The sequence below is a fragment of the Lynx canadensis genome, chromosome X, assembly GCF_007474595.2.
Source record: "Lynx canadensis isolate LIC74 chromosome X, mLynCan4.pri.v2, whole genome shotgun sequence".
NCBI lineage: Eukaryota > Metazoa > Chordata > Mammalia > Carnivora > Felidae > Lynx > Lynx canadensis.
Window position 1 is genome coordinate 50,759,880 of NC_044321.2, and position 19,056 is coordinate 50,778,935.

The following is a 19,056-nucleotide window of genomic DNA, read 5'->3' on the forward strand; positions in this document are numbered from 1 at the left end:
TACCTGAAGGAAATTAACACGTATTGAGTGCTTACTATGTACATAGCATTGTTTACAATAGTCCTGGAAGTGGGTACTATTATTTTCCCCATTTTCCAGGTGAGGATACTGAGGCACAGAGAAATTTTTGTCAGCTACTGGGTTACTGGGAAACACTAGGACAGTTTAATGTACAAGATGTTAATTATGGAACCCTTGGGATCAACACTTGTAGAAGAGAAGCATTAGAGGAAGCAATGTTGAACAGAGGGAGCTGTTGAGCTGAAAGTCTTTTCTTTATTTTTTAAGTTTATTTGTTTATTTTGAGAGAGAAAGAGAGCACAAGCAGGGGAGGGTCAGAGGGAAGGAGAGACATAATCCTAAGCAGGTTCCGCATCCATCAGCACAGAGCCCGATGTGGGGTTTGAACTCACAGTGAGATCATGATCTGAGCCAAGGCAAGATCAAGAGTCAGACACTTAACTGCACCACCCAGGCACCCCTAACTGCAACACAGTGTTAATGGACACCTTAGTCCACCTTATGGGGAGCTCTGAAACTAGATGGTTTTTCACTGTTGTTCCCTATTGTATCCCTGTATGGAAGGAGGCCTTTGTATTCCTGTATCAGTCACTGGATTCCTAGACCCTATTTTCTAGTTTAGAGTTATTTCAACTACTCCTATCATCAAACCATCCCCAAAGGGAGAAAGGCTTAAAAAAATAATAATAATTATAGAGAAAAAGTAGGGAAAAACAGGCTCTAGAACCAAATCTGGGTTCACATCTTAAAATTTCTCTTACCAGCTGTTTAACTTGGGACAAGTTATTTAACTTGTCTGAACTTTGGTTTATTTTTTGGAAAATGGTAATAAAAGTACTTAGCTTAAAACATTTTTGGGCACATGGATGGCTCAGTGAGTTAAGCATCTGATTCTTGATTTCAGCTCAGCTCATTATCTCAGGGTTGTGAGATAGAGCACTGCATTAGGCTCTGTGCACTGGGTGTGAAGCCTGCTTAAGATTCTCTCTCTCCCTTTCCTTCTACCCCTCCCCCACTTCCTCCTTCTTTCTCTCTCTCTCAAAAAAAACATTAAAATTAGAAAGATTGTTTTGAAAATCAAATACAATCATGTACATACAGTATCTTGCATAGAGACCTGGCACAGAGTGGGTAGAGAATAAATGGAAATTATAATAATAGGGTAAATTATTGTGCAGTGGTTTATTCAGTTTCCTCATGTATAGGGTGGAGGGAATGAAAGGGAAGAAGAGCTACCCAGAAGGGGAAAAGGCACTATGTCTTTTATATTACTTGGTACTTAGAAGCATTCAGTCAGCATTCACTCCAATGAACAAATGTTTATTTAAAAGAATTCGTACAGACATAACACTCTACTTTCAAAGAGCAGAGGAACTTTTTATATTATGAACACATGAACACCAGCAACTTTAAACTACAGTTAAAGAAGGAAGAAAATATCCCCCTTTCCCCAGCCAGGGACTGAGATTGGAGTTAAAACTTTCTCACTCAGCCAACTCCCATCTCTGTCTTTAAGTATAAGAGTAACTTGACTAGACATCTGATTTTGGTAGAGAGGAGAGATACAGGGCCTGGGGAGCCTAGTGCCTTTTCTTTTGTAAGGGAAGGCCACCTGGAGAATCTATAGGAAAGGGGATGGCCAGCAGCTGACCTGAACTGAGGCCTCCTTACAGAAGAGGGCAGACCCAAGAGAGGGATGGATGGATGGAAGGGAAGTCCCACCCTCTTGCCTGTGTAAAATGGTTATCACTCACTTGATTATCATATATATCACTATGTAAGTGCCGGAATAATAGTTCTGAACAAAAATGGTTTTGTTCAAAATGTTTTTGAACATTTGGCAACACAGATGTCAGCATAGGGTCCCTCTCAACATAAGGCAGCTCCTACATTAGAGCCCAATGATTTAGGCAGCAAGTTATAAAGGACTTGTGGAGTGGGTGTGGCTCCCTAATTTCACCGTGGGGAACTTCTGCCATTGATTTGAAAAGCTAAGGTTATGGGAGAAAAACCCGTAAGTCTCAGAATCTCTAGACACACAGCCTGGTACCTGAGAACTTTAGTATATCTGGGAGACTAGGGTGAGAGTGAACTCCAAAAGGAGGCCTTGTCCAAGTTACTTCTGGACTTTGATTAGATGAGATGAGATGAGGGTGGCAGTGGGGGAGAAATATACACCAAGGCTACTGGAAAGTCCTGCAAGAAGACTATTGTCCCTTCAGAGCCTAAGGCAAAAGTACAAGGAGAGGGCACACTGGAGCCTTTACCTGAAGTAAGGGCCTCCTCCAACCCTCAGCCCTTAGGCCCCAGGCCTCAGACATAAGAGGCAGAGAATCACATCTGGGCTTTCTGTCCTTCCCTCAACTTCAAACAAGGGCAAGGGTTGAAATGTGGATGGGAGAGAAGGGATCATCAGACACACTGTCATTAGCACCTTCTTAAATCAGAAACTCCAAAAAAAAAAAAGAAATAAGAGCAAAGTGAGAGGGGTTGTGCTTCCATCACATTAAATAGGAAACTTGCCAGAGGTAGGGGAGGGTGGTCTCAAATCAGGACATTAATCACTCTGGCCAAGGGGAAGGGTTATGAGCAGCAGAGCTCTATGTATTCTCCATCTCTTCATTCATCCTGCTTCCGTTTTGGCTTTTTGGGGTTCCGGGACCGACTCTTGGCTTTGCACAGAGGACATATAGGTGCATTCCGATGAATTTGCTGATGACATGACAAGCAGGCCTAGTGAAAGGACACAGGACAAAGAAAGTTAGTAATCAGATTCTTTTAGCCTATAGTTCAGGCTTCTGATCCCCAGAAAGCAGTTGTGATTTTCCAACAGAAAGGAGTAGTAATCAATGACTGAGACTCAAGTAGAGAGATCAGTGCCAGATGTAACAGATGTAAGGGCTATAAAGGAATGAGGGTCAAAGAAGGGTACTGAGGAAAAATATCCAAAGTTGGGAAATAACACAAAATGAGAGTTATATATCCATTTAATATTATGTTAAAGCATGGACCAACAGGCTGTGTCAAGGATTATTCAATTCTCTAGGATACATATTAGTAAACTTTCTCTACAAATGCCAAGAGAATAAATATTTTAGACTTTTTAGGTCACATGGTGGTAGTTAAAACTACTCAACTATAACTTTTATACGTGAAAGAAGCTACAGAGAATACATAAACAAACAAGCATACATGTGCGCCAGTAAAACTTTATTTACAAAAACTGGGAGCAAATCAGACTTGGCCTGTGGGTTCTAGTTTGCTGACCCCTGCTCTAGGAGAATGTTCCTTTATTTGATTATTTACTATTGATCAGGGCCCAACTCTGTGATTTATGCTAATAAGCAACAAATGGTTTTTGCCCAGTAGAGATGCAGATTATTTCTGTTCCAAAGGAAAGATAATTAAAGGTTATAGTTCATCAACCAGTTCTGTATTTAATTTTCTGAACTTATTTCAGCATTCCTTTCATTCCCTTACTATATATGTGTGTTTCTTAAATGCTTTTTGAACCAGCTTTGTAATCCTGTTGAATTCCTCATTAACAACACATGCTCACTATATATTTGCACAAGTTTTGTTTCTAACTTTTTAAAAATTATGCTTTGGCAGATCCTGTCAATCTCCCTGCATTGTAGCCCCTCTGGGAATGTGAGGCTATAAAATCAGCTGGTATGCCACATGAACAAATGCTCAACACTAATCATCTTCAGAGAAATACAAATCAAAACCACAATAAGATATTGCATCACACCTGTCAGAATGGCTAAAATTAACAACTCAGGAAACCACAGATGTTGACAAGGATGCAGAGAAAGGGCAACCATTTTTGCACTGTTGATGTGAATGGAAACTGGTGCAGCCACTCTGGAAAACAGTATAGGCTTCCTCAAAAAAAAAGAAAAACAGAACTACCCTATGACTCAGCAATTACACTACTAGGAATTTATCCAAAGGATACAAAAATGCAGATTCAAAGGGGTGCATGGACCCCAATGTTTAAAGCAGCGCTATCAACAATAGGCAAATTATGGAAAGAGCCCAAATGTCCATTGACTGATGAATGGATAAAGATATGGTGTGTGTGTGTTTATATATATGGGAATACTACTCGACAATGAAAAAGAATGAAATCTTGTCACTTGCAATAATGTGGATGGAAGTAAAGGGTAGTATGCTAAGTGAAATGAGTCAGTCAGAGAAAGACAAATATCATATGATTTAACTCATAGGTGGAATTTGAGAAACTCAACAGATGAACATAGGAGAAAGGAAGGAAAAATAAGATAAAAACAGAGAGGGAGGCAAACAATAAGAGATTGTTAAATACAGAGCACAACTGAGGGTTGCTGCAGGTGAGGTGGGTGGTGGGATGGGTTAAATGGATGATAGGCATTAAGGAGGTCACTTGTTGGGACAAGCACTGGGTGTCATATGTAAGAGATGAATCACTGGGTTCTACTCCTGAAGCCAAGACTACACTGTATGTTAACTAATTTGAATTTAAAAAAGTTAAAAATAGTTGGCCATACTTTTGTGGGTCCAGTTCTGGAGTCTCTATTCTATTCCATTGGTCTATGTGTCTGTTTTTGTGCCAATACCATGCTGTCTTAATGATTACAGCTTTGTAGTAGAGGCTAAAGTCTGGGATTGTGATGCCTCCCACTTTGGTCTTCTTCATCAATATTACTTAGGCTATTCAGGGTCTTTAGTGGTTCCATACAAATTTTAGGATTGCTTGTTCTAGCTTTGAGAAGAATGCTCGTGCAATTTTGATTGGGATTGCATTGAATGTGTAGATTGCTTTGGGTAGTATTGACATTTTAACAATATTTATTCTTCCAATCCACAAGCACGGCATGTTTTTCCATTTCTTTGTATCTTCTTCAATTTCCTTCATAAACTTTCCATAGTTTTCAGCATACAGATCTTTTACATCTTTGGTTAGGTTTACTCCTAGGTATTTTATGATTCTTGGTGCAATTGTGAATGGGATCAGTTTCTTTATTTTTCTGTTGCTTCATTATTAGTGTATAAGAATGCAACTGATTTCTGTACATTAATTTTGTATTCTGCGACTTTGCTGAATTCATGTATCAGTTCTAGCAGACCTCTGGTGGAGCCTATTGGGTTTTCCATGTATAATATCATGTCATCTGCAAAAAGTGAAAGCTTGACTTCATCTTTGCCAATTTTGATGCCTTTGATTTCCTTTTGTTGTCTGATTGCTGATGTTACAACTTGCAACACCATGTGAAACAACAGCAGTGAGAGTGGACATCCCTGTCGTGTTCCTGATCTCAGGGGGAAAACTCTCAGTTTTTTCCCATTGAGGATGATATAAGCTGTGTGCTTTTCATAAATGGATTTTATGATGTTTAAGTATGTTCCTTCTATCCCGAGTTTCTCGAGGGTTTTTATTAAGAAAGAATGCTGAATTTTGTCAAAGGCTTTTTCTACATCGATTGACAGGATCATTTGGTTCTTATCTTTTCTTTTATTAATGTGATGTATCACATTGATTGATTTGTGAATGTTGAACCAGCCCCGCAGCCCAGGAATGAATCCCACTTGATCATGGTGAATAATTCTTTTTATATGCTGTTGAATTTGATTTGCTAGTATCTTACTGAGAATTTTTGCATCCATATTCATCAGGGATAAACTACCTGATGATCCAGCAATTGCACTACTAGGTATTTACCCCAAGGTTACAAAAATACTGATTCGAAGGGGTGCATGCACCGCAATGTTTGTAGCAGCATTATCAACAATAGGCAAATTGTGGAAAGAGCCAAAATGTCCATTGACTGATGAATGGATAAAGAAGATGTAGTATATATATACAATGGAATATTACTCAGTCATCACTAAGTATGAAATCTTGCCATTTGCAACAACATGGATGGAACAAGTGTGTTATGCTAAGCGATATAGGTCAGTGAGAGAAAGACAAATACTGTATGAGTTCACTCATATGTGGAATTTAAGAAACAAAACAGATAAACATAGGGGAAAGGAATGAAATAAAATAAGATAAAACCAGAGAGGGAAGGATACAAACCATAAGAGATTCTTAAATACAGAGAACAAACTGAAGGTTGCTGGAAGGGAGGTGGGTGGGCGATGGGCTAAATGAGTGATGGGAATTAAGGAGGGTTCTTGTTATGATGAGGACTGGGAGTTACATGCACGTGATGAATCACTAAATTCTACTCCTAAAACAAATACTACATTATATGTTAACTAACTTACATTTAAATAAAATCTTGAAAGAAAAAAAAAACAGCTGGTCTGATACAGCACATATAAAACACCCCTTCTTCTGTGTCCTAAGCAAAGGCTGTTTTAGGAAGGCACCAAATAGGTAATTCCAAAGCCCTCATCCCAGCCTTCCATGAGGTTGCTTGAAGACACCTTTCTTCCTCCACAACCCCTACCCAGCTCACTTACTTTCATAGGTGGAGGCTGTTGCCTGAAGGTGGCTGTCTGCCGAGTGTCCTGCTTTCTAGCCACCTGGAGTTGTTGGGCAGCAGCGGCTGCAGCGGCCAGGGACTCAGGGATGGGGGGCTCCTGAGGCTCCGTCTGCCACTCTGCTTTCTGCTTCTCAAAGTAACTTTGGAGATGAAAGACATTAGCTGGATCATTCTGAAAGCAAGGAGAACCTTGCCCCTCTTAGAGACTCCATGCCACAGAACCAAAGGGGTTGGGCTGTGGCTCAGTATAGAAAGTTCCTACACCCTCCCCAGCACAAGGTTCCCCTTGGGTACCTGGCTCATTGTCTGCTGGTAAGGGTAATCCTTCTGCTCTCTGGCTCTGATAGACCCAGAAAATCAAGAATCCCAGGGCTAGCAAAGTCCTTAAAGGGCATTTTCCTATTGTTTATCCCATGTACCTTTGCAATATTCCCATTAAGTATCCTCAGGCCTATGCTGACATGCTTTTCAGAGTAAGAAGCTCACAACATCCACAGGCAGCCTGCTCTACCTTATGGAAGTCTGCTTCCTTCTACTGAATTGAACTGTCTCTGTAAGGTGAGTGTAGTTCTTAATTCTGGGTCTTAAACAGAAGTTCCAAGGCTAGCCGCTAGAGACCATGAAAGCCCAGCCTTCTATATTTTCAAAGGTTTCTAGACATCCCTTCTGGACCTTGACTTGGGAAGTAACCTTGTAAGAGTCACAGACACACACACACACACACACACACATACACATAAAGAGTCACAGACACAGTCACGTGTTACCAAAATTGCACAAAGAATTTTAAAAGCCACCTAGAAATACTAGTCTAACTGTCCTTGTTTTGGTGCACAGAGACTTGCCCAAGATCATGCAATGAGTCAACCACTGACAGTCCTGGGGCCAGGACTGGGTACCATGACTTTTAAACCAGATTTTATGTTTGTATATGTGCCGCTACATGTGTGTGTAAGTATGTATGTGTTGTGTGTGTGTATGTTGCAAGGACAGGGAGCAAGCAGCTTACTCCAAGGACAGCTTCTCCTCCTCTTCACATAGGTCAGGGAGCCTCTGCAGGCCTAGAGTCATGCGCAGGGCATCCACATGTTCCTTCAGTGGCTTATACTCATCATGCAGCCGCCGTGTAGACTCTAGCAGCTTGTTTAGGTCATTCTCAGACTGTTTGATGGTGTTTTCCATCTGAAACATAGAGTGAGGTAGGTACCAAGAAAAGACACCAACATTCTCCACAAGGGTCTATAGCTGAGTGGATAAAATAGCACAGGCTCCAGAGCCAGGCCAATCTATAGTCATGTCCTTAATTCACCCTGTAGTCTATGTGACTCTCTTCAAGCCTCAGTTTTTTTCATCTGTAAAATGGTGATAATAATAGTTCCTACCTCATATAATCTTAGGAAAATTCAGTGATTGAGTGCATATAAGCTTTAAGTACAGGGACTACCACAGAGTAAAGGGTCAATTAATGGTAGTTATTATTCAAATATAGCACCTTAAAGCTAGAATGGACCTTAGAGCTCATTTAGTCTGCCCCACCAACATTTTAGATATCAGATAATTGAGACTCAGGAAGAAAAAAAAAACTTCCTCAGAGAAATACTTCTCAGGGGCAAAACCTAGACAAAAATTCAGGACTTCTGCTTCCTAGGCTAGTGGCTTTTCTCTTAGATCAGTGGTTTTCAAAATGTGGTCACTAGATCAGTAGCATTAGCACCACCTGAGAACTCATTAGGAATCCAAATTCTCAGACACCACCCCAGACATATAAAATCAGAAATTCTGGTGTGGAGTCCAATAATCTATGTTTTAAGAGCCTCTTCCATGTGACTTTGATGTATGTTTAAGTTTGAGATCCACTGGGTTAGATTCTCAGCCCCAGCTAATATTTTCTTAACTGAATTGACTTTGTATCCTTGGTTAGCTGGCAGCAGAAATGCCAACTCCTCATGAGACCCTGGAATCCTGTGATCTTGTGACACAGAAAATACCATTACTACTGTCTAAGTCACATCTATATTTCCTTTAAGGTCCTTGGCTTGGCAATATCAGGAAATAAGTATTGTCATAAAAATGAGTTTCCCAAGAATAAAAACTTAACTCCTTCAAATGTTATTAAAAAAATACTTTTTATTGTCATAAGCTCTAAGGATTAGAAAGGACATTATAAGTAAGCACCTCCAATTTTCCTCCTGGTGCAGGAATATCAATACCGCAGCTCAGACAGGTGATCATTCAGACCATATTTGAATAACTCCAAAAAGTGGGAAACTTATCACCTTAGCTGGCAGTTTATTCTCCATGTTCCAAGTATCTCCAAAAGAGAGACTCTAATGAGGGAGCCTCACTTTAGTAGGCTGGCAGATATTATTTGTTTAGCCTACTTGGAAGCTTTGGAGCCCTTTGAGCTAGACCCAAGAGGCAGTTGTCTGCTCTGCTTTACCCTAAGGCTAACTCTCAACTCCCAGAATGAGAGCACATCAGTGCTGAAAAAGACTTTAGAGGTGACTGACTCCCTGTCATAGTAAAGAGAAGGAAAATAGGGCCTAGCAGAAAAAGGGATTTGTCCAGTGATATACAGTCAATCAGTGACAGAGCCAAGACTAGATCTCAGAACTCCTGGATTCTTCCATTCCACTACAGCCTGATGCCTACTCTCCCAAGTTGGTTGGCCAAGGCCACATCACAAGAGGCCATGGTACTCACTACTGTCTATTTCTCAGAGGGCCTAGAGGTAGGCTTCTGGCCATCAGCTACATACCACATTGATATCAGCATGGATCAGTCGGAGTTCCTCCACATGGGCCATCTTCTCCTGTAGCAACAGGTCCATCTCTTGCTTGTATTCTTTCAGGTGCCTCTCCTCTGATTCAAGGGCCTCAAACTCAGCCTTCAAACGTGCCTTGATCTTCTCCATCTGCAGTGTCTTGTTCCTGCAATTACCAAAAAGCAAGAAACAGACCAGTAGGAGAAGGGAGGAAAATGGGAATAGAGTGCAGTTAGGCCCTGAACCAGGGTTATTTTTCTAAGCCACCTTTCTAAGCTTTTCTTTCTCCAGGCATAGCCAACCTAAAGCCAGCCACAAAAAGTTAGGAGATTCTCTATTCTAAGATAGAAGCTCCGTGGGTCTCAAAGGGGATAGTTTTATTCTATTGTGGGACATTTGTAAATGTGGAAGACTTTTTGTTATTAGACTGATCCAAGAGAGAACACTACTGGCATGTAGTGAACATGGGCCAAAGATGATAAACAGCCTCTCAAAGCACAGTAAAGTCCCATACCACAAATAATTCCCACTCGAAATGCCACCCATGACCTTTTGAGACATTCTTAAAGGAGCACTGTCCATTAACTTTTGTACAATGATGGAAATGTTCTGTCCCTATGCTTTCCAATACACTAGCCACCAGGCATGTGTAGCTACTGGGTACTTGAAATGTTGGTAGTGCAACTGAGGAACTGAATTTTGAATTTTATTTAATTTTGATTAATTTATATTTAATTTAAACCACACATGTGGCTAATTGGACAGCACAGCTCTACAGGGTCAACTACTCAGTTCCAGAAGAGGAAGAGGACTAGAAGTACTATAGCTCATTTCTTTTCCTAAAAAAAATAAAACCTGTTATTGGTTGTTAAATCCCAATTGTATACTCTCTGGTTAAGTAATCCCACCCTTGTGAATTTATTCTAAGGAAATAAAGAAAACAAAAGGTTAATACACAAGACTGTTCATTATGGACTATGGGCAAAATTGTAATATTTAGAAGCCATTAAAATGAATCATTATGAAGACTTGTGACATGAAAAGTACTGAAGATATGATACTCAATAAAATGTATATGCACTCAGATTGCATTTTTCAAAATATACATGCACAAAATGGAAGGAGGCCCCACTGCAGCACACTTTTGTCCTCCCCCTGGCTCTCTCCTCTCTGGTTCTGAGGTACTTCCTAGCTGTTATCCATCACTAGCTGGGCTTGAAAAAAGCACAGAAGACACGAAGGAGTCCCTTATCTCAGAGACAAAAGAGCTTAAAATCATTCAGGCCAAAGTGAAAAATACAATAGCTGAGATGCAAAATGGACTGATGCAATGAACACAAGGATGGAAGAAGTAGAGGAAAAATAAGTGAAAGAGAAGATAGAATAATGGAAAATAATGAAGCTGATCAAAAGAGGGAAAGAAAACTCTTGGATCATGAAAGTATACTTGGGAAATCAGTGGCTCCATGAAATATAATAGCATTTGTGTCATAGGAGTTCCAGAAGAAGAAGAGAGGGAAAAGAGAGCAGAAGGTTTATTTGAGGAAATTATAGCTGAAAAATTTTCTAATCTGAGGGAGGAAACAGACTACCAAAACCAGGAAGCTCACAGAACTCCCACCAAAATCAAGAAAAGCAGGGAAACACCAGGGATATTGTACTTAAATTTGCCAAATATACAAATAAAGAAAAAAATCCTAAAAGCATCAAGAGAAAAAAAAATCCTAACTTACAAGGGAAGACAAATACGGTTAGCATCACCAGATCTCTCCACAGAAATGGCAGGGCAGAATGAAGTGGAATGATATACTCAATATGCTGAGTAGAAAAAACCTACATCCAAGAAAACCCTATCTAGCAAGCCTATCTATCATTCAGAATAGAAAGAGAGGTAAGGAGTTTCCCAGACAAACAAAACCTGAAGGACTTTGACCATTAAAACAACCCTGCAAGGAATATTAAAGGGGACTCTTTGGGAAAAAGACTAGAAAGGAAATGAGAAAATCTCTGGAAATAAAGACAACAAGCAATAAGATGGCACTAAATTCATAACTATCAACATTTACTCAGAATATAAATGTACTAAATAGTCCATTTAAAAGAATGGGTGTTGGGGTGCCTGGGTGCCTCAGTTCATTGAGTGTCCAACTTTGGCTAAGGACATAATCACATGGTTCGTAAGTTCGAGCCCCAAATTGGGCTCACTGCTATCAGCTCAGAGCATGCTTTGGATCCTCTGTCCCCCCCACCATCCTTCCAATGCTCGCTCTCTCTCTCTCTCTCTCTCAAAAATAAACATGAATAAACAAGAATAGGTGATGGGTATTGAGGACACTTGTTGGGATGAGCACTGGGTGTTGTATGTAAATGTTGATTCATGGGAACCTACCCCCAAAATCAAGAGGACACCATATACACTGTATGTTAGCTAATTTGACAATAAATTATATATATATATACACACATATATATATATATATTCATTCTGACACCCATTCTTTTATATATATATAAATGTATATATATATAAATGTAATATATATATAAATATATATATTTATATATATTTATATATATAAGAGAAAGATCTATCTACATGCTGCCTACAGGAGATTCATTTTAAACCTAAAAATGTCTGCAGATTGAAAGTGAGGGGATGGAGAAATATTTATCATGCTAATGGACATCAAAAGAAAGCTGAATACCCATACTTATATTAGACAAACTACCTTTTAAACAAAAGACTGTAAGAGATGAAGAGGGACACTATATCATAATGAAGGGTCTAACAAGAAAATCTAAAAGATTGTAAACAGGGAACCGGGGAAGATGGCGGCGTAGGAGGACGCTGGGCTCACCGCGCGTCCTGCTGATCACTTAGATTCCACCTACACCTGCCTAAATAACCCAGAAAACCGCCAGAGGATTAGCAGAACAGAGTCACCGGACCCAAGTGCAGACGAGAGGCCCACGGAAGAGGGTAGGAAGGGCGGCGAGGCGGTGCGCGCTCCACGGACTGGCGGGAGGGAGCCGGGGCGGAGGGGCGGCTCGCCGGCCAAGCAGAGCCCCCGAGTCCGGCTTGCAAAAGCGGAGGGGCCTGACGGACTGTGTTCAGACAGCAAGCGCGACTTAGCAAGCGCGACTTAGCGTCTGGGAGGTCATAAGTTAACAGCTCTGCTCGGAAAGCGGGAAGGCTGGAGGACAAAGGGAGGGTGAGCTGCGGAGCCCCCAGACGACAGAGCTCAGTTTGGCGGGGAACAAAGGCGCTAGCCAGCGCCATCTCCCCCGCCCATCCCCCAGCCAAAATCCCAAAGGGAACCGGCTCCGGCCAGGGAAATTGCTCGCTCCGCGCGAACACCCAACTCTGTGCTTCTGCGGAGCCAAACCTCCGGCAGCGATTTGACTCCCTCCGGCTGCCACAGGGCCCCTCCTGAAGTGGATCACCTAAGGAGAAGCGAGCTAAGCCTGCCCCCCCTCCCGCCGTGCACCTTGCCTTCCCACCCCAGCTAATACGCCAGATCCCCAGCATCACAAGCCTGGCAGTGTGCAAGTAGCCCAGACGGGCCACGCCACCCCACAGTGAATCCCGCCCCTAGGAGAGGGGAAGAGAAGGCACACACCAGTCTGACTGTGGCCCCAGCGGTGGGCTGGGGGCAGACATCAGGTCGGACTGCGGCCCCGCCCACCAACTCCAGTTATACACCACAGCACAGGGGAAGTGCCCTGCAGGCCCTCACCACACCAGGGACTATCCAAAATGACCAAGCGGAAGAATTCCCCTCAGAAGAATATCCAGGAAATAACAACAGCTAATGAGCTGATCAAAAAGGATTTAAATAATATAACAGAAAGTGAATTTAGAATAATAGTCATAAAATTAATCGCTGGGCTGGAAAACAGCATACAGGACAGCAGAGAATCTCTTGCTACAGACATCAGGGGACTAAGGAACAGTCACGAGGAGCTGAAAAACGCTTTAAAGGAAATGGAAAACAAAATGCAAACCACCACGGCTCGGATGGAAGAGGCACAGGAGAGAATAGGTGAACTAGAAGATAAAGTTATGGAAAAAGAGGAAGCTGAGAAAAAGAGAGATAAAAAAATCCAGGAGTATGAGGGGAAAATTAGAGAACTAAGTGATACACTAAAAAGAAATAATATACGCATAATTGGTATCCCAGAGGAGGAAGAGAGAGGGAAAGGTGCTGAAGGGGTACTTGAAGAAATAATAGCTGAGAACTTCCCTGAACTGGGGAAGGAAAAAGGCATTGAAATCCAAGAGGCACAGAGAACTCCCTTCAGACGTAACTTGAATCGATCTTCGGCACGACATATCATAGTGAAACTGGCAAAATACAAGGATAAAGAGAAAATTCTGAAAGCAGCAAGGGGTAAACGTGCCCTCACATATAAAGGGAGACCTATAAGACTCGTGACTGATCTCTCTTTTGAAACTTGGCAGGCCAGAAAGAATTGGCACGAGATTTTCAGGGTGCTAGATAGCAAAAATATGCAGCCGAGAATCCTTTATCCAGCAAGTCTGTCATTTAGAATAGAAGGAGAGATAAAGGTCTTCCCAAACAAACAAAAACTGAAGGAATTTGTCACCACTAAACCAGCCCTACAAGAGATCCTAAGGGGGACCCTGTGAGACAAAGTACCAGAGACATCACTACAAGCATAAAACATACAGACATCACAATGACTCTAAACCCGTATCTTTCTATAATAACACTGAATGTAAACGGATTAAATGCACCAACCAAAAGACATAGGGTATCAGAATGGATAAAAAAACAAGACCCATCTATTTGCTGTCTACAAGAGACTCATTTTAGACCTGAGGACACCTTTAGATTCAGAGTGAGGGGATGGAGAACTATTTATCATGCTACTGGAAGCCAGAAGAAAGCTGGAGTAGCCATACTTATATCAGACAAACTAGACTTTAAATTAAAGGCTGTAACAAGAGATGAAGAAGGACATTATATAATAGTTACAGGGTCTATCCATCAGGAAGAGCTAACAATTATAAATGTCTATGCGCCGAATACCGGAGCCCCCAAATATATAAAACAATTACTCATAAACAGAAGCAACCTTATTGATAAGAATGTGGTAATTGCAGGGGACTTTAACACCCCACTTACAGAAATGGATAGATCATCTAGACACACAGTCAATAAAGAAACAAGGGCCCTGAATGAGACACTGGATCAGATGGACTTGACAGATATATTTAGAACTCTGCATCCCAAAGCAACAGAATATACTTTCTTCTCGAGTGCACATGGAACATTCTCCAAGATAGATCATATACTGGGTCACAAAACAGCCCTTCATAAGTTTACAAGAATTGAAATTATACCATGCATACTTTCAGACCACAATGCTATGAAGCTTGAAATCAACCACAGGAAAAAGTCTGGAAAACCTGCAAAAGCATGGAGGTTAAAGAACACCCTACTAACGAATGAGTGGGTCAACCAGGCAATTAGAGAAGAAATCAAAAAATATATGGAAACAAACGAAAATGAAAATACAACAATCCAAACGCTTTGGGACGCAGCGAAGGCAGTCCTGAGAGGAAAATACATTGCAATCCAGGCCTATCTCAAGAAACAAGAAAAATCCCAAATACAAAATCTAACAGCACACCTAAAGGAAATAGAAGCAGAACAGCAAAGGCAGCCTAAACCCAGCAGAAGAAGAGAAATAATAAAGATCAGAGCAGAAATAAACAATATAGAATCTAAAAAAACTGTAGAGCAGATCAACGAAACCAAGAGTTGGTTTTTTGAAAAAATAAACAAAATTGACAAACCTCTAGCCAGGCTTCTCAAAAAGAAAAGGGAGATGACCCAAATAGATAAAATCATGAATGAAAATGGAATTATTACAACCAATCCCTCAGAGATACAAACAATTATCAGGGAATACTATGAAAAATTATATGCCAACAAATTGGACAACCTGGAAGAAATGGACAAATTCCTAAACACCCACACTCTTCCAAAACTCAATCAGGAGGAAAGAGAAAGCTTGAACAGACCCATAACCAGCGAAGAAATTGAATCGGTTATCAAAAATCTCCCAACAAATAAGAGTCCAGGACCAGATGGCTTCCCAGGGGAGTTCTACCAGACGTTTAAAGCAGAGATAATACCTATCCTTCTCAAGCTATTCCAAGAAATAGAAAGGGAAGGAAAACTTCCAGACTCATTCTATGAAGCCAGTATTCCTTTGATTCCTAAACCAGACAGAGACCCAGTAAAAAAAGAGAACTACAGGCCAATATCCCTGATGAATATGGATGCAAAAATTCTCAATAAGATACTAGCAAATCGAATTCAACAGCATATAAAAAGAATTATTCACCATGATCAAGTGGGATTCATTCCTGGGATGCAGGGCTGGTTCAACATTCGCAAATCAATCAACGTGATACATCACATTAACAAAAAAAAAGAGAAGAACCATATGATCCTGTCAATCGATGCAGAAAAGGCCTTTGACAAAATCCAGCACCCTTTCTTAATAAAAACCCTTGAGAAAGTCGGGATAGAAGGAACATACTTAAAGATCATAAAAGCCATTTATGAAAAGCCCACAGCTAACATCATCCTCAACGGGGAAAAACTGAGAGCTTTTTCCCTGAGATCAGGAACACGACAGGGATGCCCACTCTCACCGTTGTTGTTTAACATAGTGCTGGAAGTTCTAGCATCAGCAATCAGACAACAAAAGGAAATCAAAGGCATCAAAATTGGCAAAGATGAAGTCAAGCTTTCGCTTTTTGCAGATGACATGATATTATACATGGAAAATCCGATAGACTCCACCAAAAGTCTGCTAGAACTGATACATGAATTCAGCAAAGTAGCAGGATACAAAATCAATGTCCAGAAATCAGTTGCATTCTTATACACTAACAATGAAGCAACAGAAAGACAAATAAAGAAACTGATCCCATTTACAATTGCACCAAGAAGCATAAAATACCTAGGAATAAATCTAACCAAAGATGTAAAGGATCTGTATGCTGAAAACTATAGAAAGCTTATGAAGGCAATTGAAGAAGATTTAAAGAAATGGAAAGACATTCCCTGCTCATGGATTGGAAAAATAAATATTGTCAAAATGTCAATACTACCCAAAGCTATCTACACATTCAATGCAATCCCAATCAAAATTGCACCAGCATTCTTCTCGAAACTAGAACAAGCAATCCTAAAATTCATATGGAACCACAAAAGGCCCCGAATAGCCAAAGGAATTTTGAAGAAGAAGACCAAAGCAGGAGGCATCACAATCCCAGACTTTAGCCTCTACTACAAAGCTGTCATCATCAAGACAGCATGGTATTGGCACAAAAACAGACACACAGACCAATGGAATAGAATAGAAACCCCAGAACTAGACCCACAAACATATGGCCAACTCATCTTTGACAAAGCAGGAAAGAACATCCAATGGAAAAAAGACAGCCTCTTTAACAAATGGTGCTGGGAGAACTGGACAGCAACATGCAGAAGGTTGAAACTAGACCACTTTCTCACACCATTTACAAAAATAAACTCAAAATGGATAAAGGACCTAAATGTGAGACAGGAAACCATCAGAACCTTAGAGGAGAAAGCAGGAAAAGACCTCTCTGACCTCAGCCGTAGCAATCTCTTACTCGACACATCCCCAAAGGCAAGGGAATTAAAAGCAAAAGTGAATTACTGGGACCTTATGAAGATAAAAAGCTTCTGCACAGCAAAGGAAACAACCAACAAAACTAAAAGGCAACCAACGGAATGGGAAAAGATATTTGCAAATGACATATCGGACAAAGGGCTAGTATCTAAAATCTATAAAGAGCTCACCAAACTCCACACCCGAAAAACAAATAACCCAGTGAAGAAATGGGCAGAAAACATGAATAGACACTTCTCTAAAGAAGACATCCAGATGGCCAACAGGCACATGAAAAGATGTTCAGCGTCGCTCCTTATCAGGGAAATACAAATCAAAACCACACTCAGGTATCACCTCACGCCAGTCAGAGTGGCCAAAATGAACAAATCAGGAGACTATAGATGCTGGAGAGGATGTGGAGAAACGGGAACCCTCTTGCACTGTTGGTGGGAATGCAAATTGGTGCAGCCGCTCTGGAAAGCAGTGTGGAGGTTCCTCAGAAAATTAAAAATAGACCTACCCTATGACCCAGCAATAGCACTGCTAGGAATCTACCCAAGGGATACAGGAGTACTGATGCATAGGGGCACTTGTACCCCAATGTTCATAGCAGCACTCTCAACAATAGCCAAATTATGGAAAGAGCCTAAATGTCCATCAACTGATGAATGGATAAAGAAATTGTGGTTTATATACACAATGGAATACTACGTGGCAATGAGAAAAAATGAAATATGGCCTTTTGTAGCAACGTGGATGGAACTGGAGAGTGTGATGCTAAGTGAAATAAGCCATACAGAGAAAGACAGATACCATATGGTTTCACTCTTATGTGGATCCTGAGAAACTTAACAGGAACCCATGGGGGAGGGGAAGGAAAAAAAAAAAAAAAAAAGGACGTTAGAGTGGGAGAGAGCCAAAGCATAAGAGACTGTTAAAAACTGAGAACAAACTGAGGGTTGATGGGGGGTGGGAGGGAGGGGCGGGTGGGTGATGGGTATTGAGGAGGGCACCTTTTGGGATGAGCACTGGGTGTTGTATGGAAACCAATTTGTCAATAAACTTCATATAAAAAAAAAAAATAAAGAAGGAAGAACCTTCAAAAAAAAAAAAAAAAAAAAAAAAAAAAAAGAATAAATAATGGCTGTAACTAAAAAAAAAAAAAAAAAAATAAAAGATTGTAAACAGATATGTCCCCAACTTTGAGGAACCCAAATATATAAAATAATTAATAGCAAACATAATGGAACCCAATGATAATAATACAATCATAGTAGGGCATTTTGACATCCCACTTACATCAATGGACAGATCATATAAGCAGAAAATCAGCAAGGAAGCTATGAATGACACATTGAACCAGATGGACTTAGCAGCAGAATACACTTTCTTGTGAAGTGCACATGGGTGCACTTCTCAGTATAGATCACATACTAGGTCACAAATCAGGCCTCAACAAGTACAAAAAGATCGAGATCATACCATTACATATTTTCAGACCACAACACTATAAAACTTAACCCCCCCCACACACACACGTGGAAAGAAAACAAATAAATGTCAATTAAATGGGTCAACCAGAAAATTAAAGAAGAAATAAAAAAAATACATGGAAACAATAATGAAATGATAATGAAAACATGTCGATCCACATCTTTTGGATGCAGCAAAAGCAATCATAAGAGGAAAGTATATAGCAATACAGGCCTATCTCAATAAGTAAAGAAAAATGTCAATTACACAACCTGAACTTACACCAAAAGGAGCTAGAAGAAGAACAACAAATGAAACCTGAAGCCAGCAGAAGGGAAATAATAAAGATTAGAGAGAAATTAATAATATAGAAAAAAGAAAAAAACATAACACAACAATAAAATCAGGAGTTGGTTCTTTAAAAAAAAATAATAAAATTGATAAATACCCAGTCAGACCTATCAAAAAAAAAAGAGAAAGGACCCAAATAAATAAAATCATGAATGAGAGAGGAGAGTTGACAATACCACAGAAATACAAACAATTATAAAAGAACACTATGCAAAAAATGTGTGCCAATGTGGAAGAAATGGATAAAATACTTGAAACATATAAAGTACCAACACTGAAACAGGAAGA

The 19,056-nt window shown here is 40.4% G+C and overlaps 1 protein-coding gene across 2 annotated transcripts in view; it reads right to left on the reverse strand.

Annotated features, from left to right (window-relative positions):
- Positions 1–1,306: 1,306 nt before the first annotated feature.
- Positions 1,307–19,056, reverse strand: part of ZC4H2 (zinc finger C4H2-type containing) — a 36,011-nt gene continuing 18,261 nt past the window's right edge. The window contains exons 2-5 of one of the 2 annotated variants that reach the window (XM_030306127.1): positions 9,256–9,427; positions 7,507–7,679; positions 6,475–6,637; positions 1,307–2,754 (exon numbers count right to left, since the gene is read on the reverse strand). In XM_030306127.1, coding sequence (XP_030161987.1) covers positions 2,641–2,754; positions 6,475–6,637; positions 7,507–7,679; positions 9,256–9,427 — 622 coding nt within the window. In that variant the 3' untranslated portion in view covers positions 1,307–2,640. The remainder of the gene's footprint in view (positions 2,755–6,474; positions 6,638–7,506; positions 7,680–9,255; positions 9,428–19,056) is intronic. The other variant, XM_030306129.1, reaches the window with a different exon arrangement.